The 23,130-nt window shown below is 43.1% G+C and overlaps 2 protein-coding genes across 5 annotated transcripts in view; both read left to right on the forward strand.

The window, feature by feature from the left end:
• ccdc87 (coiled-coil domain containing 87) overlaps positions 1 to 15,822 on the forward strand; it is a 69,052-nt gene extending 53,230 nt beyond the window's left edge. Inside the window, exons 17-20 of the mRNA XM_080207304.1 lie at positions 2,230 to 2,400; positions 6,487 to 6,601; positions 13,380 to 13,522; positions 14,503 to 15,822. Coding sequence (XP_080063430.1) covers positions 2,230 to 2,400; positions 6,487 to 6,601; positions 13,380 to 13,522; positions 14,503 to 14,658 — 585 coding nt within the window. The 3' untranslated portion in view covers positions 14,659 to 15,822. The remainder of the gene's footprint in view (positions 1 to 2,229; positions 2,401 to 6,486; positions 6,602 to 13,379; positions 13,523 to 14,502) is intronic.
• Positions 15,823 to 19,880: 4,058 nt separating this feature from the next.
• Positions 19,881 to 23,130, forward strand: part of apaf1 (apoptotic peptidase activating factor 1) — a 200,877-nt gene continuing 197,627 nt past the window's right edge. For all 4 annotated transcript variants that reach the window (XR_013888964.1, XM_080207306.1, XM_080207307.1 and 1 more), the window contains exon 1: positions 19,881 to 19,962. The gene's annotated coding sequence lies outside the window, so the exon portion shown is untranslated. The remainder of the gene's footprint in view (positions 19,963 to 23,130) is intronic.

The following is a 23,130-nucleotide window of genomic DNA, read 5'->3' on the forward strand; positions in this document are numbered from 1 at the left end:
ACTTACGCAAGGATATTTTGGCCTTGGAGGGAGTGCAGAGGAGGTTTACTAGGCTGATACCGGAGTTGAGGGGGTTGAGCTATGAGGAGAGGCTGAATAAACTAGGCTTGTACTCGTTGGAGTTTAGAAGGATGAGGGGAGATCTCATTGAGACGTACAAGATGATGGATAGGATCGAGGTGGAGAGGCTCTTCCCGCTCAGAAAGGACAGTAGGACTAGAGGGCACAGCCTCAGGATAAGGGGGGGCAGTTTAGAACGGAGTTGAGGAGGAACTTCTTCACTCAAAGGGTGGTGAATCTCTGGAATTCTCTGCCCATTGAAGTGGTGGAGGCTGCCTTGCTAAATATATTTAAGACGCGGGTTGATAGGTTTTTGATAGGCAAGAGGATTAAGGGTTATGGGGAGAAGGCGGGAAAGTGGAACTGAGCCACTTTAGATCAGCCATGATCGTATTGAATGGCGGGGCAGGCTCGAAGGGCTAGATGGCCTACTCCTGCTCCTATTTCTTATGTTCTTATAACTGAAGTTCCTCATTCCTGGTTCTATTCCTTGGTACTATTTCAGTAAATCTTCGCACAATCTCCTAGGCTTTGACTTTTTTCCCAATGTGTTATGCCCATAATTGAAGACAGAACTCCTTCTGAGGCTCGGCCAATGTTTTATGAAGGTTTGGCACAACTCCCTTGCTATTGTACTGTATTCCTTTATTTATAAATCCACATGTTTTTCAACTTTCTCAATTTGCCTTGTCAACTCCGAAGATTAGTGAGAATGATTCTCCCCATCTGCCCTCTGAAGTTGCAGAATATTGCTCGGCTACAATTTCATGGACATTGCTCACCCTCTGGTGCTTAAACCAAGTAGATATGCTTCATATTGCAGGTTGTAGCTGTAAATGAACTGAGACATGTTCACTGGAACAATCTCCTTCAATCACCTTTTATTAAATAGCGACACCTCATTTATATTACCTGGCAGCTTCCTTTAGTCTTCAGAATCATTTACAATGCTTCTTAAAACTTGAGTATTGTCTGCAAGTGTAGATATAACAGCCTCTAGTTGTCATATATTTTTAATGTGACAATCAATATAAGTGGTTTCAGAACAGAATCCCTTTGGAACATTTCAACTTGCTTCCAATCACTGTGAGAAACCATGTTTCTGTGCTTACTGCCAACTAGGTTTTCATTCAAGTTACCCCCTTCTTAATTCCATATTTAATCATCTTCAATAGTATCTGTGTAAAAGTCCATGTACCCATTATATTTGTTAAAGAACTCTTACCCAATTTGTCAAATATGATTTCCTTCTGAATTCATTTTTGACAGCAGCTGCTGATCATGCGGTGCTTCACTATCGTGATATGTAATAACGTCATCTTAACCTCTTGCTTTCTGAATTCATGATTGCAGCTACACGATCACCAGTCAGAAGATCCTCTCATGCCCTGTTCCCTGTATGTCATTCCCCCAACTGCCCACCCATCCAAGCCCTACAATAATGCCTGCTGTAGAAGGTTCACTAGGCTGATACCGGAGATGAGGGGGTTAGCCTATGAAGAGAGACTGAATAGACTGGGTCTGTACTCGTTAGAGTTTAGAAGGCTGAGGGGGGATCTTATAGAGACATATAAGATAAGGAAGGGGATAGATAGAGTAGAGGTAGAGAGATTCTTCCCACTTAGAAAGGATAGCAGGACTAGAGGGCACAGCCTCAAGATAAGGGGCGGGGGGCAGTTTAGATCAGAGTTGAGGAGGAACTTCTTCACTCAAAGGGTGGTGAATCTCTGGAATTCTCTGCCCGTTGAAGTGGTGGAGGCTACCTTGCTGAATATATTTAAGTCACGGGTAGATAGGTTTCTAATAGACAGGGGAATTAAGGGTTATGGGGAGAAAGCGGGAAAGTGGAACTGATCCACTTCAGAACAGCCATGATCTTATTGAATGGCAGGTCAGGCTCGAAGGGCTAGATGGCCTACTCTTGCTCCTATTTCTTATGTTCTTATGTAACCCTCCTAATGGTAAGCCAAGAACATTACTGTCGGTGCTGCAGGACCAAATCACAGTGACAGATGGCTCAGAATCTGAAAATCAGCTAAGCATTTTAGTATAGAGCGATATTTCCCAAAAGGCTTTAAAACTATAAAAATGGTTGAAGTGTGTGTAAAAAAAAAAAGTACAACCTCTAACTGCTTTGTTTATTCTTCCAACTCTCCCTTCCTACTTTAGGAATATGTCGAGATTCAGAAGCAGCTTGGGAAAGTACCCAGCATTGAAGATCTGGATGATGTCCAGAGCAGATTGCAACGTATTTGGACTACTCTGCATGTCTCTGATTCACAGCGTCTTGATATGGCTATTAAATACAGCTCATATGAACAGACACGTCATGTTACAAAGGTATATGGGTAGGCCAATGCTGGACTGACTTAGAATCTTTTTCTGTAACTACATTGGCATTAAGTGTTCTTCTTGAAAGAAATTTGCATGCATCTAACTTTTGATGTTTTGATGGTGAGTCATTGATGTGCACAGATTTCCTCAATGGTTTTCATTGCTTAAGGTATGCAATTTCTCATATCAAAGCTCTGCACCCTGCAAAGGACCAACACACATGTATCCTGGACTTGTGTGAATAATGTGCTGGTGTAGATTTTTGGTGTTGGATAGGATGATGTTTGGTGCTGCATAGAATGAAGTAATCTGATTGCAATTGAGATTTCTGGTGTTTGAAAGCAATTTCTTTTACTGTGGCCTGCATTATACGAGTCAATCTCAGTGCACACAAAACTGGGTCCCTCAGCCTTTGTGACATATTGTTATATAATGCCTTTAACATAATAGAACACCGCAGGGCATTTCGCAGATGGACGAGAAAACAAAATATGGCACCAAGCCACATAAACAGATATTAGGTTGGATGACCTAAAGCTTGGTTATAGGGGTAAGTTTTAATGAGTTTCTAAAAGGAGGAAAGTGAGGTGGAGAAATATAGGAAGGAAATTCCATAGCTTAAGGTCTGGTGAGGTGGTGTAACTGTTATTTTTTAGTGACCATGTGGTTTTTTGGGAAACGTTTGAGAGGCTTTGTACCTTTGTATCCTCATTCCCTACCAAGCGGCACACCCATGTCAAAATGGGTGGGAGGAGGTGGGATTCCCTATGTCTGTGGCAGGGGGGGGAGTGACTTTTCCTGCCAAAAGTGTGGCACTAAGTGCCTAATACTTTCAGCATCTTGTTCCACGCTGTATTGGCAGGACACCCTCTGATTTGCCCAACCCATCATCACCCCAATCAATGGGGCACCACATTTAAAGGCCACCCCAGGGTATACTGGGCCCAATTTGCAGGTCACCAGGAAATGATGGCTGCCAGGATATCTACCCTGAAGCTCAATGGCATCTCCTTGGAGAGACTGCTCAATACTGCTGTAGCTGAATGTTATATAATCGACCCATACTCAGGGTGGAAACCTGGCAGCCAGGTCACAGAGCCAGCATGGAAGGTGGTGGCATGGTCATGAATGCCAATGCCCTGCAAAAAAAGGACAGTCATCCAGTGCCACAAGAGAATGCATTCTGCCAGAGTAAGTCACTTTTCTCATCACTCCCAACACATACATACACACACCCATGGACACACCTTCATCTCCTCTGCTGGTCATGTTTTTGCACAGGAGAAGCCGGTGCACAACAGGACAGGCAGAGGGATGCCAGATGCAAAGTCCTCATCAACTTGTAGGACAGAGCCATCCAGCTGGCATGGGAGGATGTTGACTGCTCCTCTGCCAATGTGAAATTTGCTGCAATTAACCAAGTGAGGATCCAGCACTGCACCATTCCTCAGTCAACAATGCTGTGAGTCATGCTTCCTATTTCTAAAGGCCTGTACTGTGCACAAATAACCTCTCCTCTCTTTCTCAGATACATGTGGCAAGCAGCACAAGAAGTCTACCAGCCAGGCCCTTGACTCCACCTCTGACAGCAACACAGAAGAGGTTATTCATGGAGCCCGATAGAGAAGAACCATCAAAGCGCTCATCCCCACCCTCCACTGGCACATAAACACACACTTTGGTGGCACTTAGTTCTAGAGAAGCTCGGGGTCACAACCTGTGAGCAACATATGTTGTTCGTCCATCGTTGTTGATGTGGACCTCGACACCATTAGTCATTTTGAGGCTGGTCACGGTGTGTCTGAAGATAACTGATCAGACCAAGTCAGGCACGTAATGCCCTGGCACATATTGGGCAGACTTGTGTAGGTACTCTAGTTGTTGCGCTGATGGTTCTGGACTTGTGCAGCTCGCGCCTAAGTTGTGCTTCAGCCATGCACCTTGCATCGTAAGCTTGACATCCCTTGTGGATGATGCAGCGCCAGGTAGGGCAGTTTTGTGCCAACGTTTCTCAGGTGGTCGTGTCTATGTCAGGTGACTTCAGGGAGGCCTTGTGTGTCTTTGTAACATTTCTTCTGTCCTCCATGCAAGCGTCTTCCAGCAGTAGTTCCCCAGAAAGGAGTTGCTTGGGTATGTGCTCGTCTGGCAAACGGATGACATGACCTACCCAACGGGTCTGCGCTCTCATCAGCAATGTGTGGACTTGATGGTAGACTTGCTGTAGAGAGAACTTCAGTGCCTGGTGTTTTGTCTTGCCATCTGATGTGTAATATTCTGCGAAGACAAGTCATGTGGAAATGATTGAGCTGTCTTGCATGCCTTTGATACACAGTCCACGTTTCACAGGCATACAGGAGGGTATTGAGTATCACGGTGCTGTAGACCTTCAGTTTTGTTGCTGGGCTGGTTCCTTGACGTTCCCATATAGTGGAGCACAGTCTACCGAAAGTGCAGTTGCAAGATTTAACCACTGAGTGTTGCTGTGGAACAGTTTACATTTCTTAACTTGCAGTGTGCCAGTTAGCAGGTTTGAACAAGATATTACTTTTTGAAGTATTATTCTTAATATTTTGCTATCTTACCAGTTTTCTGGGGTTTGCTCTCAGACATTTTAGGCATCCTCTGTCCTGCCAGTCCTGTGATCATGAGCCTACCCCAGATCTCAGATGTGGCTGCCTCAGTCGTTACTTCTCCCCCCATCCCCAAATCCTTTAGTCCTCTATGCTCCTCAGTCCACTGGTAGCCTTTGGCCTGCCTCTCTGTATCACCACTTTCCAGCCTCATCTTTGCTGACCCACTGGATCCTCTGAACGGTTTTTCCCCCAGCCACAAAGCCCCACTTCCATTTCTAATCATCTGCTCCATTCCAAGTATTCCGACAGACATGCCAACTCTCGCAGATGGATCACAAGAGACATGATTGCTCAGCCAAATCCAGCCACATTCGCGATCCCGAAAGACGTTGTGAAATTGTGCGATTTTTCTGCTGCTGCTGACGTTTCCTCAGGAAGCCAAGAAGGGACAACATTGAATCAACCGCTCCCTCAGTAACTTGACCACATGTTCAGTCGTGTGACTGGATAAGACTCTGATCACACGTTCAGCTAACCTGTTCCGTCGTGGCTGCACTAGCATTTTAATCGCATTTCAAAGTACATTTTATTAGTTCACACGTAGGCGTCCGTTAACACTGCAAAGAAGTTACTGTGAAAATCCCTAGTCACCACCCTCCTGCGCCTGTTCGGGTACACTGAGGGAGAATTTAGCATGGCCAATGCACCTAACTGGCACGTCTTTTGGATTGTGGGAGGAAACGGAGCACCAGGCGGAAACCTACACAGGCACGGGGAGAGCATGCAGACTCCGCACAGGCAGTGACCTAAGCCAGGAATCGAACCCAGGTCCCTAGTGCTGTGAGGCAGTTAGTGCTAACCACTGTGCAATTTGAATATATTAATGCATCAAGTGTATGTAAGTGTCATCCTATAAGAAGATAGCTGTTTCAGCCAGAAGTGACTGGTTAGCTCTCTCTTTAACATGTAAGACTAACAGGTAAGTCTTTTTATCTCACAAAGTAGTTTTGAATGTCTGTGACAAAGCTCTTCTTATTGTGCTGTGTGCCAATGCTAATTAGTATGTCCCCAGAACGCTTTTAGTTCCCATTACAATGGAAACTTTCAAGGTGACTGAATATAACATAGCTTAATTCCACACAGTGCCATATTCTGTAATTAAAACTGTAACCTTATCCAAACTCCATAAATCAGTGCTGCTGTGCTGAGAGAGCATGTTTAGCATCAAGGCAACCCAATTAATTCACACTAAACCTCAGATGGCCACAGCAGCAACATTCTTTAAATGCCCACTGAGAATAGGAAATTAAATTAATAGTCAGAAATGGCAAGAATTGGACATGGTTTAAGGTAGCTTCAGGGATGGTGGTGATCTAAAATACATTCAACACTGAAATAAATATGTAGTCAACTGTTATCACCCACCTTGTTTTTATGGTATTGTGCTAATTGTAAATGGACTGTGTTTATTCAGTATTGTGACTGCTGGAATTGCACACTGTCCTTTCTCTTGTTATAGAGTCTGGAGGCTTGGGAAAGTGCAATGAAACTGATTAAAGAACGAGAGTCCATTTTGCAAAAACTTGAGGAATTTGAGAGATTTTCATCGAACCCCAACCGATTCTTTGTAAAGGGTAGGTTGTTGAATTAGACAACTGATGAAAAGTTTCATGAAAACATTATCTGCAGAAACAGGATTTTTTTTCCTATCTGGTGATAGAAAGATTTCCTTTTGGAGATGGATAACTTTGTGGAAATATGTTCGTGACATTCCAGGATTGAGTCATACTGAGTATGGTCCTTTGAAATTTCCAAATGGATGATTTTTTTTGTGTGGGGATTGATAAATTTTAATTTGCAATAATTATTTGTTTTGTCGCACCATCTTAGATTTGGCTAAGAAAAAAGTGCGTTGTGGAGTTTAGTTCTGATCTTTTATTCTTCTGTCTTTAAGGACAATTTCAATTTAAGTATTAAAGTCAGTGTATATGAATAACTTAAATTAGAGGAGGTTAAGGATGAGCATTTTGTGCATTTTTGCGAGCGATGTCAAGAATGTGTCAACAGTTGCTTTGGCTGATCCATTTAAAAAAAGCTGAATATTCCTCTTCAGTTTTAGCCTCAGGACTGTTGTCATAAGATGCCTGAACAGAACTATTGTAGCAAAGGAAGTGTTTGCTTTGTTACGATCTTTGTGAAGACCGATAACTTTCAAAAGGAAGTATGTAATTTCCAATGTCAATGTAAAGAATTGCACAAGGTTTCATGTTTTAAGACTTCTACTGTAACAAAATAACTAAAACCAACATAGACTAAACACTACTTAATAGGCAACTAATACATAACTATGGAAAAGGTATTCCCCATTATTTTCTTAACACAACCAAAAGATCTATGCCATTTTTACATAATACACCACATTCCCAGCAGAAGCTCACTCTGTGTTTAAAGTCCCCAACCTGCTCCTGGCTTTAACAGGATCTCTTGTCCCTGCTGCACCAGGGAAATGACAAAATGAGGACATTTCTAGTCAGACTTTGTGTGCAGGAGTGTTCTTCATGTACTTTTGTTCTTTTTATCCATAGACAGGTAATATAAGGCTTATATTACGCAACATATTTGCATGTCCCTGTGAAGAGGGGAGTTACTTGGCTGGTAAACTGTGTAAAGCTGACTGTTGAAGAAATAGATCTCAAGTCAGTGAAGTCTGGGTACCCCTAACTTAAACTTTTAAGAATTTCAATTGTCTACCAAGTAGATACCAAAGTCCAGATAAGCTAGATCATTCATCAGCTCAATAATGAAAGTGATGGCATTCAAAATCAGGCAATTTCTGTAACAAATTACTTTTACACCTAAGTAATGGCACTCCAGTTTTATATGCAGGCAACATTGGGCAATTTACACCCAGATAGCCCAACTCCAGCTTTATACTTGGGCAGTGTCACGTGAGTTTTTTAGCCTGGGAGCAATTTGAAAACCTAGGCATGTACCTTTAGTAAAAATGGCTATTCTAGTATTTCCACTAATCCCACTAATTGCAAAAGATAAGGCTGAAGTACTCACAACAATCTTCAGCCAGAAGTGCCGAGTGGATGATCCACCTCGGCCTCCTTCAGTGATCCTCAGCATCTCAGATGCCAGTCTCCAGCCAATTCGATTCACTCCATGTGATATCAAGAAACAGTTGGAGTCACTGCATGCTGCAAAAGCAATGAGGTCTGATAACATTCTGGTAATAGTACTGAAGATTTGAGCTCCAGAATTTGCCGCTCCCCTCGCCAAGCTGTTCCAGTGCAGTTACTACACTGGCATCTGTCCAACAATGTGAAAAATTGCCCAGGTATGTCCTGTACGCAAAAGCAGGACAAATCCAACTCAGCCAATTACCGCCCAGCCTACTGTCGATCATCAGTAAAGTGATGGAAGGGGTCATCAACATTGCTATCAAGCGGCACCTGCTCAGCAATAACCTGCTCAGTGACCCTGAATTTGGGTTTTGCTAGGGGCACTCAGCTCCTGACCTCATTACAGCCTTGTTTCAAACATGGACGAAAGAGCTGAATTCTAGAGGTGAGGTGAGGGTGATCTCAAGGCCGCATTTGACTGATTGTGGTATCAAAGGAGCCCTAGAAAAACTGCAATCAGTGGGTTATCAGGGAGCAAACATTCTGCTCGTTGGAGTCATACCTGGTACACAGGAAGATGGTTGTGGAGGGTCAGTCACCTCAGCTCCAGGACATCTCTGCAGGAGTCCCTCAGGGTAGTGTCCTAGGCCCAACAATCTTCAGCTGCTTCAACAAAGACTTTCCCTCCATATTGTCGGAAGTGGGGATGTTTGCCGATGATTGCACAATGTACAGCACCATTTGTGACTTCTCAGATACTGAAGCAGTCCACGTTCAAATGCAACAAGATTTGGACAATAAGAAACTCAACTGAGCTCACCACATAAACAGAGTAGCTGCAAGAGCAGGTCAGAGGCTAGGAATACTGCGGTGAGTAACATACCACCTGACTCCCCAAAGCCTATCCACCATCTACAAGGCACACGTCAGGAGTGTGATGGAATACTCCCCACTTGCCTGATGCGAGCAGCTCCAACCACACTAAAGAAGCTTGACACCATCTAGGACAAGGCAGCCCGTTTGATTGGCACCACATCTACAAACATCCACTCCCTCAACTACCAACCCTCAGTAGCAGCAGTGTGTACTATCTATAAGATGCAGCAATTTATCAAAGATCCTTAGACAGCACCTTCCAAACCCATGACCACTCCCATCTCGAAGAACAAAGGCAGCAGATACATGGGAACACCACCTGTAAGTTCCCCTCTAAGCCACTCACTATCCTGACTTGGAAATATATCCCCATTTTTTTTGTAGTCACTGAGTCAAAATCCTTGAATTTCCTCCCTAATGACATTGTGAGTCAGCCCACAGAACATGGGCTGCAGCGATTCAAGAAGGTAGCTCACCATCACCTTCTCAAGGACAACTAGGAATGGGCAATAAATGCTGGCTGGCCAGCCAGCCACACCCTTGTCCCATGAATGAATGAAAAAAATCTCAAGTTTTCTTAACAGTACTTTCAGAAATATGTGTGATTTTATCATCCGTAACTCAACAAATGATCTTACAGCCAAAAGCAACATTAAGCTGCAACATTAAATGTATCCAGCACCTATATGGAGAAAAGACAATGGCCTGGATTTTCCAGCCCATCCCGCCAGCAAAATCTTCCAGTTCTGTTGATGGCAACCCCGGCATTGTCTTCCCCCGCAGCAAGATGGGAGCCATGCAAAATACCGTTGGCTTTGGTGGAATCGGAAGATCCCACTGCAGCCAATGGCGAGCCGTGAGGAGGCACGCCGCAGGTGAACCAGAAAATCCAAGCCATTAATTTAAGTTGTCAATTGTGAAAGCGAGAGAAGGGGTAAGAAAATGTCTTCACCAGTTGAAGCAAAATCCATTGCAGCTTTTATGGGATTAATAAAAAAAAGGGACTCGTATTTACATAATGCTTTTTTGCAACTACTAGACTGTCAAAGTGCTTTATATTCAATGAAGTAGTTTTGAAATGTAAAACTGGCTAAATATTTCAAAGTTTGGACTATGTGGGCTATGGGTGTTAAAATGTAACTGGTGACAACTTTCCATCGGCTATAATGTGACCAGTGGTAACAAGTTGACCCAGTAAACCATGGAGCCAATTACAGAATGATGTGATGGTCAGCTGACTAGCTGATTCACTATAAGTAAGAACCTGTCGGGAATTGTGGGAAGCTGGGTGAGGCCCAAGTTTGGAGTAATGAAGTTTATTTATTAAACCCTTTCCTTGATTTATATGTTGGAGTAAGTTTTCTTGTATTTTTATTGTTTGCATTTAAAGAGTCCCTTCTGAAGAAAACAATGGGGAGAGAGGATGGTGGTGTAATTCAATTTAATTTGTTCTAATAAAGAACCAACAGCCATGATGAGCTGATTGACTATGTACCACACTACAAAAGTCCATGCTTTGATGAGATTTTGTCTTTTCTCAGATGGTGACTGGTCTTCATATTTCCAGTCTTTTTTGTCTTTACTGCAGATTTTCAGTTGATACAGTCTTTCCTAATTATTTCACAAAAAAAATTTCCCCTAGTTGATTACTACTGGGCTATATTTTGCAGCCAGCAGTGAAGCAATGGGGCTTTCCACTGTCCTCAAAAAAAAACCTCCCAAAAGGATCTAGCAATCTCTGTGGTAAAGCAAATCTGCATGTTTCCCAGTTGGAAACCATGGATGAACAGGGATACCCACTGCTTGCTGAAGTCCAGGTCTGAAGCGTTCAAATCATGCAATCCTGACCTATACGTGAAAGCCAGATATGATCTAAGGAGATCCATCAAAGATGCCAAAAGACAGTACCAAACAAAGTTAGAGTCGCAGACTAACGACACGGACCCCCACCGACTATGGCAAGGTCTGCAAAACATATCAAGCTACAAGATGAAAGTACGTAAAATCGCCAGCACCATGCACCCCTACCTGATGAGCTCAAGGCATTCTATATCCATTTTGAGCAAGAGGTCAGCGAAAGCATGCTCTCCACCCTGGAAGCCTCGGATGAACTTGTATTTAAGGTCACCAATGTAGATGTCAGAGCATCCTTCTCAAAGATCAACCCACAGAAAGCAACTGGCCCGGATGAGGTACCTGGATGAGCATTCAGATCCTGGGTGGACCAGCTGGTGGGGATATTCGCAGAATCTTCCTCTCTTTATAACAATCTGAAGTCACTAACTGCTTCAAGAAACAACCATTATCCCAGTGTCAAAGAAAAGCCAGGTAATGTGCCTTAATGACTATCGTCCGGTGGTTCTGACATCTATCATTAGGTTTGTCTTGGCATGAATTAATTCCAGATTGCCTGGATCCACTACAATTCACCTACCGCTGCAAAAGGTCCACAGAGGATACCATTTCCCTGACCCTAAACTCAATCCTGGAACACTTAGATAACAAAGACATCTATGTCAGACTCCTATTTATCAACTACAGCTCAGCCTTCAACACCAATATTCTGACAAAATTCATCTCCAAGCTCCATGGCCTGGGGCTCAACTCCTCCCTAACTTAATCCTAAACTTCCTAACCCATAGACCGCAATCAGTAAGGATAGGCAACAACACCTCCTCCATGATCGTCTCCAACATCGGCGCCCCACAAGGTTGTGTTCTCTATCCCTTACTATACTGCTTCTACATCTATGATTCTGTGGCCAAGTTCCCCTCCAACTTGATTTTCAGGTTTGCCGATGACACCACCGTAGTGGGTTGGATCTCAAACAATTGAGATAGCGTACAGGAAAGAGATAGAGAATCTGGTGAACTGATGCAATGACAATTGTCTTGCCCTCAATGTCAACAAAACTAACAACATAGTCATTGATTTCAGGAAGTGTAGTGGAGAACATGCCCTTGTTCTAGATCAAGGGTGACAAAGTAGAAATGGTCGAGAGCTTCAGGTTTTTAGGTGTCCAGATCACCAACTACCTGTCCTGGGCCCCCCATGCAGACACTATAGTTAAGAAAGCCCACCAACACCTCTACTTTCTCAGAAGACTAAGGAAATTTGGCATGTATGCTACAACTTTCACCAACTTTTACAGATGCACCATAGAAAGCATTCTTTCTGGTTGTATCACACTAGGTATGGCTCCTGCTGTGTCCAAGACTGCAAGAAACGACAAAGTGTCATGAACAAAGCTCAGTCCATCATTCAAACCAGCCTACTCTTCCCACTGCCTTGGAAAAGCTTCCAGCATAATTAAGGGCCCCACTCACCCTGGACATAATCTCTTCCACCTTCTTCCGTTGGGAAAAAGTAGGGAGGATACATATCAAACAACTCAAAAACAGCTTCTTCCCCGCTGCCATCAGACTTTTGAATGGACCTACCTCGCATTAAGTTGACTTTTCTTTATACCTTAGCTATGACTGTAACACTACATTCTGCACTGTCTCCTTCTCTGTGAATGGTATGCTTTGTCTGTAAAGCGCGCAAGAAGCAATACTTTTCACTATATTCATGCATGTGACAATAATAAATCAAATCAAATCAATGGTTTTCTCAATGGCATATTAAAATGAGGTGCAGGCATTCAGCAAGAGGGATGTCAGCAAGCAGGGTAAGCAGTCCATTGAATTATTTTCACAAATATCAAATCAGGAAACTAAAAGCTCTGATCATCTTTCACTTCTAACATTTTTTAGCTATCTGATATTCTATTCTAATTTTTTTCTGATAGCAAAACAAAATGATTACATTTAGGTAGAAATTCAACATAATTAAAAAACTTTCATCAAAATTATTTTGTAAAAATATAGAATTTATTTTATCATAATGGATAAATTTGCAGAAATATAGGGTGAGGTTTTATGGCCTAGTTCATCCTGAAGCTGTAAAATCTCGCCCAAGGTCAACGGATCTTGCCATGGTCCAACCCTCGTCCATTCCCATTTCTGTGGCAGGTGGGATGGTGAAATTCTGGCCATAAAATTAATTTTCCAGGCTAGTTAAATTGTTCAGCAGTAACCTTAGCATGGGGTTTTTCAAAACGTTTCAAGAGTTTTAATGGTGAGACCATCAGCATCAAAATGGAAGTTTTCACCAAATCATTGCTTTCTTGGCTGATTTCAACATTGTGCCTTGAGAAGGAGCTTAGAATCACCTGACAGTATTTCTGGGTTTCTATATCACTCTGCGTATGAGTAGACCCAGAAGCTGTTGTCAGTTTCGGTCAAGCAATCAATGAAATATCTGTGTCATCGTTGCAATATTGAATAGCACCTTTGGAAAAAGCTGAATAAATTCTATTCTTCTAGAGAAAATTGGTGATAATGTTGCACTATTTTGTGTATTACAGGTTACTGGGGAACTTCAGCTGCAAGATTAAAAGAGTCCAAAGTGAGGGATAAATTTTATTCTGAAATGTCACAAATTGAAAGTCAATTGGCACCAATTTTAACACAAATCGAAAACAATTTTGAGGATGTAGTTTCCTTTAAGGTAGTTTATGATTGTGATAAAATCTTTGTTTTCTGTGTAAGAATAGATGTATTTTTGTGCTGGGAACTTCTTTGTTTGCCCTTAACTGAGAAATTTAGTCAATATTATTTGGCATCTTTAATTAAATACCTTGTTTAAACTGTAAATAAGGTTTTCCACAGTTATTTTGTTTGTTCAAGGACTTGGGATTTAAACTCTAGATTTTTTTTAATTTAAGGTTTGTCCTTGGGCATTTTGATTTAAGACCACAAAATATAAGAGCAGATTTACACCATTCGGCTCATCGCGTCTGCTCCACCATTCAGTCGTGGCTGATAAATTCCTCAACCTTTTTCCTGTAATAAGAACATAAGAACATAAGAAATAGGAGCAGGAGTAGGCCATCCAGCCCTTCGAGCCTGCCCCGCCATTTAATAAGATCATGGCTGATCTGTCGCTGCTCAGTTCCACTTTCCCGCCCTCTCCCCATAACCCTTAATCCCCTCTCCTATCAAAAACCCATCAACCCGCGTCTTAAAAATATTTAGCGAGGCAGCCTCCACCACTTTGACCCTCTTACCATTCAAGAACCTGTCTCTCTCTGTCTTAAATACACTCAATGACCTAGGTTCCACAACCTTCTGTGCCAGTGAATTCCACAGATTCATCACCCCCTGGCTGAAGAAATTCTTCCTCATCTTGGTTCACAAGTCTGAGTCTGTGCCCTCAGATCCTAGTCTCTCTTACTAATTGGAAGCACCTTCCCCTCATCCACTCTGTCAAGGCCTTTCAGTATTCTGTGAGTTTTAATGAGATCTTTTAAAAAATATTTTATCAGTTAAAATTAAGCTAGTTTGTAACAGAGATTGGGAAAAAAAAGACCGGTAAATTATTTTCAATTCATTTTCCATCAACTTTGTAGCTCCGTGCTATTTCTCATATGCGGTGCACACATTTGCTACTTGCCTCGAAATGATGTTTTCTCAAACTTTTGATTACAGGGCCGACCATACATCGAGAAAATGCAGCGGGACAAAGTGGAGATGCTGTATTGGCTCCAGCAGGAGCGGAGAAAATGCATCCTTCAGAGAGTCTCAGCCAACAGACCCTCTAAAAATCCTTCCCTTCAGTTCTGTTCCTACGCCTTCGCAGATTAGTGAAGATTTTATATATTTTGGAACAGATCCATCCACTCCACTGCACCTCCTCCCATTGCAGTTCCACTCTACTGCAAACATGTATAATGGAGGTTTCAGGAAAATAACTGCTATAACCCAGAAATAACCCAAGTTTGTTATACTTGTTTTTTCACTCCTGTTTGATTCTTGATGAGACACATTTTTCCAAAGGTGAAATTTTCAGATTTTATAATGAAAAATTATTCTTTAGCTTTTTCTGTTGCCTTTTAATAGGCTCTCTCTTAATTTTCTCCTTTTTTAAAAGTGATTTTTTAACTAACCTCCATGTAAAATTACTGTGATGCAGGTCTTCATAAGCATTGTTAAATGGAATATATATTTTCTTCATCCTGTATAGTATCCCAAAGCATATTTAAATTTTCTAAGGTGGTTTTATTTTTAAGTATTGTTTTCCTAGTTAATATTGCCAATTTTTTTTCCCCTTGTGGATCCGGCTACTTTTTTAAAAAATCAGCTACCATCACAAAGCTGTTTTAAGTCAAGCGTTTATATATTTTTGGGATCTCTGTTTTTACTTAATCGTATAGCTGGATGTCATTGTAACTTCTGCACTTTGCCTTGTAATATTGATACAAGTAATATACATTTTTGAGAGGACTCTGGCTACTTAAACCTCCACCAAGACGTTGGATGATTTTGTTATGCTGAGTGAGCGTGCAATTAAACTACAAACATAGCTGCTTCTTTCTCGGTTCCTTGCCTGGGATTCAAGTTTGCAACCTGGATTTTTGAAGTCAGCATTATGTTTTGCTTCTTTATTATTACTTGCTGTTGACAGACACTCTGGAAGAATGGTAAGATTGTGAAGGTTGCAGTTTTCTGCTTCTATGTGTATCATTGCCTTTCAATCATATTACCATTTCATGTACATGTCTCCTACAGCAGCCAATGAATATATATGAGAAGAAAATGTTTATGGACTCATACAATATAATATCACCTAGCACGCCGTATGAAGTTTGTGATGTCTGTCACAGATAAAATTGAATTTAACCCATTACATGGACAAAAACAAACTGTTGTAAATATCTTGAAAAATATCCAATTAAATTTGACATTTTTGTATGGCAGCTAAGCTTTCATTAACTGTCAGTGATTTACACAATATGTACTTCATATAGATTGTCAACATTTTGAATTAAAATTTGTTTTATAAAAATGGCAAAGCTTGAATTTTTTAAAGACATTATTCAAGGAAAGATAATTGTTTTGGGAATGTTTTCAGAGCATCAGTGAGAATGGTGATTACACAATTAAGGTGACAGTTTCTGATTCAATACCCAAATGAACTGAAGCTAAGTGATGTTAGAAACCACCTCATCTTCCTTCAAATTCTCAATAGTTACAATGTAAATCCAGTCCAGTGGAAATCCATATTTTAACAGTGCATAGGTAGTCCACAGTAGTTCCTGGTGACTTTTTAAAACAGAGAAATTTTCTATAGAATCCTTCCTGAAGACTATTTGACTCATCAAGTCTGCACCCACTTTCCAAAAGTGTATCCTATCCAAGGCGTCTCCTTCATCGTAACCTCATGCATTTACCATGGCTAATCCACCTCACCTACACATCTTTGGATGGTACGAGGAAACCGGCGCACCTGCAGGAAACCCAAGCAGACATGGGAAAAACATGCAAGCTCCACATAATCACCCGAGGCTAGAATCAAACCCGGGTCCTTAGCGCTGTGAGGCAGCATTGCTAACCAATGTGTCACCGTGCCACCCCAAATGATATTTTTAATGCTGGGATGAAGTAGTTTCCTTCACTTCTATCTCCATAAATCAATCGTTAGTTCTGTGAATGTGTTGAAATACAAAGGTCCATTGTTGCTGTGCTCTTTTAGACTGCTCTTGCAAGCTTTAAAGAGAAAGACGGAGTAGTGAAAAGGAGATAGTTAGGATCAAAAAAACTGGTAATTGTGAAAGTGGCAAAGGGTTGCGAAGAGTCATGTATATATGTTGAAAGAAGTCACACAAGGGAAGAAACGTAGTGTTCTGTTGGAATGAAATTTTGTGAGGCAAGACCAGATTGAAACTATGGGTCTACTTGAACAGTTCTACTTGTGGATCTTGGGAAGGTTCTTTAGTGTTGAGGTCTATGCAGTTGGAAGCCATAGGGAAAGATCTCTAGAACAAATGAGGTCACTAATGGTCTCAGAAACAATGGTAGGATCGTAATCCAGAGAGGTAGGAAGAGGTGCTGCACAGTTGGTGCTCAGCCTCCACAATGTAAATGTCTTTGCCAAACATCAACAGTCTTGTCAGCAGGTTTAATGACAATATCAAGGTTGTACCCAAGGGAGGAGTGTCACAAATCCAGAGGAAGTTGGTTAGAATGAGAGGGGCAGAGAAATTGTGATGAATGGTATTGCTCAGAGGTTATGGGGAAAAGGCAGGAGAATGGGGGTGAGAAAAATATCAGCCATGAATGAATGATGGAGCAGACTCGATGAGCTGAGTGGGCCTGATTCTGCTCCTATGTCCTATGGTCTTATGCTGCATGCCCATTAGCTGCCAGATATTTCATATAACTTCCCTTTCATCTTCCAATGAATTCTGGCCTTTTTAAAAATTGTGGTAAAACCAGTTTAATAAATGACCATACAATAGGAGGTTTATTATTATACCAACACAGGGCAGGACTTTAGGTTCTATATCGGGATCCTGATGTTGGGGTCAAATAGGGGTCACAACGCTGCAGTGTGTGGGAAGCAGTCATTCGGCATTCATGTTAAACAAATTGACCAACTAGTGGCCAGGAAGTAAACTCATTGCCCAATTAAGTCTCCACCTTAAGTTGCCCTCCATGTAACTTTTAAAAGTTTAGAATAAAAAAATTCCCTCAGCAACCAGGCCAGCATTATGGCAAGGGCCAGCCTCTGGCCTTAGCTGTGACAGGGCCAAAAAGCTTGACCAGAGCATTTGTTCTGCCTTTACTGCTGAGGAACTGGCCCATTCCCTGATGTTTACAGGGCCAGCCTATAGGTCATATGGAAAACTAAATAGATGGTAATAGAGGTTTAAGTCTGGGACTAGGTTAAGGGTTGGTTTAGCTCAGTTGGCTGGACAGCTGGTTAGTGATGCATAGTGATGCCAACAGCTTGAGTTCAGTTCCTCAGTTTGGATTCAGTGGGGTTGAGGTTATTCATGAAGACCATACCTTCTCAACCTTGCCCCTCACCTGAGGTGTGGTGATCCTCAGGTTAAATTACCACTAGTCTCTCTCTCTCAAAAGAGAGAGAGCAGTTTGTGGTCATTTGGGACTGTGACTGCTGGACTAGTTTAAGGTATCAGTTTAAGATTTGGGATGGCACAGTGGTTAGCACTAACTGCCTCACAGCGCCAGGAACCAAGTTCGATTCATGGCTTGGGTCACTGTCTGTGTGGAGTATGCACATTCTCCCCATGTCTGTGTGGGTTTCCTCCGGGTGCTCCGCTTCCTTCCCACAATCTGAGAAACATGCTGGTTGGTGCATTGGCTATGCTAAATTCTCCCTCGGTGTAACCCGCACAGAAGCTGCAGCGTAGCAACTAGGGGATTTTCATAGTAACTTCATTGCAGTGTTAATGTAAGTCTACACTAATAAAATAAACTTCAACTTGGAGAGACCAAATTTCAAAAACAAAATAATGCAAGGTGTACCATTAAGATGTGAAATGCTGGAGACAGTAAAAAGTCTGACAACACCAGGTTTTAGTCCAACCTATTTATTTGATAATATACTCACTAGCTTTCGGGTTAGTCCCTTCGTCAGGTGAATGGAGAGTTCTGGCCTCAGACAGAGCATATAAAGCACAGACAGTTTAGAGATTACTGATTAAAATGCGAATCCTTACACCTAACCTGGTGTTCTCCGGAGTCTTCAACATATCATTGATGAAGACGAACATCTCGCCAGGGCTATCCCCACACCCCCACTTCTTGCTTTCAGACAACCACACAACCTCAAACAGACCATTGTTCGCAGCAAACTACCCAGCCTTCAGGAGAACAGTGACCACAATACCACACAACCCTGCCACAGCAACCTCTGCAAGACATGCCGGATCATCGACATGGATACCATCATCACACGTGAGAATACCGTCCACCAGGTACATGGTAAATACTCTTGCAACTCGGCCAACATTGTCTACCTGATACGTTGCAAGAAAGGATGTCCCGAAGCATGGTACATTGGGGAGACCATGCAGACGCTACGACAACGGATGAATGAACATCGCTCGACAGTCACCAGGCAAGACTGTTCCCTTCCTGTTGGCGAACACTTCAGTGGTCACGGGCATTCAGCCTCTGACCTTCGGGTAAGCATTCTCCAAGGCGGTCTTCACGACACACGACAGCGCAGAGTCGCTGAGCAGAGACTGATAGCCAAGTTCCGCACACATGAGGACGGTCTCAACAGGGATCTTGGGTTCATGTCGCACTATCTGTAACCCCCATGACTTGCCTGGGTTTGCAAAACCTCACTTACTGTACTGTCTGGAGACAATACACATCTCTTTAAACTGTGATCAGTGCTCCTTCCACTCACATTATCAGCCACTTCAGGTCTTGAACAGCAGGTTAGGTGTAAGGATTCGCATTCTAATCAGTAATCTCTAAACTGTCTGTGCTTTATATGCTCTGTCTGAGGCCAGAACTCTCCATTCACCTGACGAAGGGACTAACCCGAAAGCTAGTGAGTATATTATCAAATAAATAGGTTGGTCTAAAACCTGGTGTTGTCAGACTTTTTACTGTGTTTACGCCAGTCCAACGCCGGCATACCCACATCATAAATGCTGGAGACACAGAGAGAGGGAGGAGGAGGAGGACAAAGCTGCAGCTGCTCACCCCACCCCAGTAAGAAGTCTCACAACACCAGGTTGAGACTTCTTATTGTGTTTACCCCAATCCAACGCCGGTATCTCCACATCACCCCCACCCCAGCCCAGCTTTGACGCAGGAGAGCTGGAACCTCACTCGGAGTGTATTGCATGCCTACGTGGGCAAGTCAGCGTTGCTGGGCGGGGGCGCGCGTGCGCGCGGCTCAGCCCTGGCCGCGCGGGGGGGCGCGCGCGCGCGCGGCTCAGCCCTGGCCGCGCGGGGGGCGCGCACGCAGCTCAGCGTTGCCCACGCGGGGGGCGCGCGCGCACGCAGGCAGACTCCAGGAAGCAGCAGCCGAGGCGGTTGTGGTCCTTCCCGGGTGTTGCTCTGCGCCTCGGGGGGGGGGTGGGGGAATCTGCCCGGCCACTGGTCCAGGGAATCACCGCCGGGGTAAGTTTGAGAGGTAACCCGGGGGGGGAGAAAGGCCATTGCACCCCACCCCCGCACATACAGGTTTCGCCCTGTGCGAATGAGGCCCTGGGGTCCTCACTAAAGCCTAAGAGGTGATGGACTCATTTCCTGGTCAGTGGGGGAAGAATGCAGTTTTACCCAGGCCCTTGCAGCCAGTGGGCGACTTGTGGATGCCTAGTCTGTGTTGTGGGACCCTGCAGCATAAAACTGGCACAGTGGTTGGCACTGCTGCCTCGCAGCACCAGGGTCGCGGGTTCGATTCACGGCTTGGGTCACTGTCTGTGCGAAGTCCGCACGTTTTCCCCGTGTCGCTGTGGGTTTCCTCCGGGTGCTCCAGTTTTCTCCCATCGTCTGTAAAAAGTGCTGGTTAGATGCATTGGCCATGCTAAATTCTCTTTCAGTGTACCTACCCGAACAGGTGCCGTAGTGCGGTGACTCGGGATTTTCACCGTGACTTCACTGCAGTGTTAATGTAAGCCCACTTGTGATGGGTCAGAGTGGGTCAGCCTTAGCTGATGTGTGCTGAAGACCCCAGAGGGACTCTGTCAAAGGTGTGAGTGCCACCGCACAGTGAGGAAGTTGTTATCATTGTGATATAAATCCATGTGACTCTGGAGCAAGAATTGTGGAAGACCCTCTAAGTTTTTAATTTTATCTATTTATTGGTGTCACAAGTAGGCTTATGTTCACACTGCAATGAAGTTACTGTGAAAATCCCCTAGTCACCAGACTCCGCCACTGCCTGTTTGGGTACACTAAGGAAGAATTTAGCGTGGCTAGTGCACCTAACCAGCATGTCTTTCGGACTACTGGAGGAAACTGGAGCACCTGGAGGAAACTGACACAGACTTGGGAAGAACGTGCAGACTCCGTATAGGCAGTGAGGCAAGGCCGGAATTGAACCCGAATCCCTAGTGCTGTGAGGCTGTAGGGTTAGCCCCTGTGCCATCGTGCTGTCCCAGGATAGTGAATACGTCTATATACTGACAGTATATTTGTCAGAAACATGTAGCTAGGGGTCAGAAAGATCACCACCTACTCTCCCACTGTGTATCTGTCACTATGTCAGTTTCTCCATTGTTGCCAGTGGAGCACCCCTCTGCTGGCTGGTGGCAACCATGTTTGTGTTGAGTTTGAATGTTCTGCCAGTGAGATGACCAAAATACTGTAGTAACCAATATTACTTTTCTTATGGTGACTGAAGTTAAAGCTTGGGAAATGTAGTTGGTAACTTTCTGTCCTCTTATACTGCTGTCCATCTGGAGCCAGTTTAACTGAAATGATGCTTCGACAGCTTAGCATAACCAATAGAGATTTGCTCCATTCCTGATCAAGATTAGAATGATGTGAAGACGCCAGCATTGGACTGGGGTAAACACAGTAAGAAGTCTCACAACACCAGGTTAGTGTCCAACAGTTTGCTACCAAGTAAACCTGTTGGGCTTTAACCTGGTGATGTGAGACATCTTACCAAGATTAGAAGGCAGAACAATTGGCTTTGGCTTTTGTGAGCATTCCAACCATTCTCTGGGTGAAGAAGTTTCTCGTGAGTTTGTTATCCATTTATAATTGGCTTCAAGTAACAGCAACAAATAAACATGGACATGGCATCAAGAGGATGCTATACTGCGTTTTTGTTGTGAATATCTCTGTTTCCGAAACTACACCTTCCTTCAGAAGGTTGTGTTTCTGTTTTATTTGTAGGCAGTCTACCTGATTGTACCATTTTTTTTTACAACTGCTATGTAAGCTGTGGCTGTAAGGCCCTCTAATTTCTTATCTTTCCCCTGAACCTTAAAAAAATACCAAATCACCAGCTAAATAAGAGTGAGTCATTCTTAAAAAAGCTCAATGTTTATAAATTAAATAGGCATTAAAGATCTCAATGTTTTAAATATAAACAAGTCTGTCAAGAGTTGTTGATACCCTTGAAATCAACACTGGTAAACATCACCTGCCTTCGACCTAATTTATACTTTCCCTTTCCAATGGCCATTCACTCCGGAGGTTGTTCTTTTCTGGTCATATGTCTAACCTCAGGCATTTCCAATGGACATTTCCATATTATCGCAATTATTTCTACAGATTCCGTTCTATACTTTCTTAACATTAAATAGCTCCTTCAAAATATTGTGGTTCAAAACTAGTTAAACTATGCCGTTATGTTTTTAAAACTTTAAACAATTGCAATTTTTAAGAAAACACAATATTACACTAAAAATGATCTTTACGAACATGAGGACAAGGGGCAGGAGTGGGCCATTGGTCCTCTTGAGCTTACTCTGTCATTGAATAAGATCATGGCTGACCTGATAGTAACTGCAAATCTGCATTCTGCCTATCCCCATTAACCTATCACCCCTTTGCTTACCAAGAATCTATCCATTTATGGCTTAAAAATACTCAAACACTCTGCCTCCACTGCCTCTTCCAATGACTCCGAACCCTCAGAGAAATATTTTGCCTCAACTCTTTTAAATGGAAAAGGTCCTGAGAGATAGGATTTAGGACCATTTGGAAAGATGCAGTTTAATCCGGAATAGTCAGCACGGTTTCGTGAGGGGTAAGTCCTGCCTCATAAATTTGATTGAATTCTTTGAGGAGGTAACTAGATGAAGGTCGAGCAGTTGATGTCATGTACATGGATTTTGGTAAGGCGTTTGACAAGGTTCCCCATTTTCGGCTCATGAAGAAAGTAAGGAGGTGTGGGATAGAAGAAAATTTGGCCGATTGGATAAGTAACTGGCTGTGTCATAGAACACAGCGGGTGGTGGTGGAGGGAAAATTTTTATACTGGAGGCCAGTTACCAGCGGTGTACCACAGGGATCAGTGCTGGGTCCTCCGCTATTTGTGATTTTTATCAGTGACTTGGAAGAGGAGGCTGAAGGGTGGGTTAGTAAATTTGCTGATGATACCAAGATTGGTGGAGTCGTGGATGAGGTGGATGGCTCTTGCAGGCTGCAAAGAGACATTGATAGGATGCAGAGCTAGGCAGAAAAGTGGCAGATGGAGTTTAACCCTGATAAGTGCGAGGTGATTCGTTTTGGTAGGACAAACTTGAATGAGGATTACAGGGTCAACGGCAGGGTTCAGAGGAATGTGGAGGAGCAGAGAGATCTTGGGGTTCATATCCACAGATCTCTGAA

The sequence above is a fragment of the Carcharhinus amblyrhynchos genome, chromosome 19 (genome assembly GCF_965287045.1).
Source record: "Carcharhinus amblyrhynchos chromosome 19, sCarAmb.v2.hapA, whole genome shotgun sequence".
NCBI classification, from domain to species: Eukaryota; Metazoa; Chordata; class Chondrichthyes; order Carcharhiniformes; family Carcharhinidae; genus Carcharhinus; species Carcharhinus amblyrhynchos.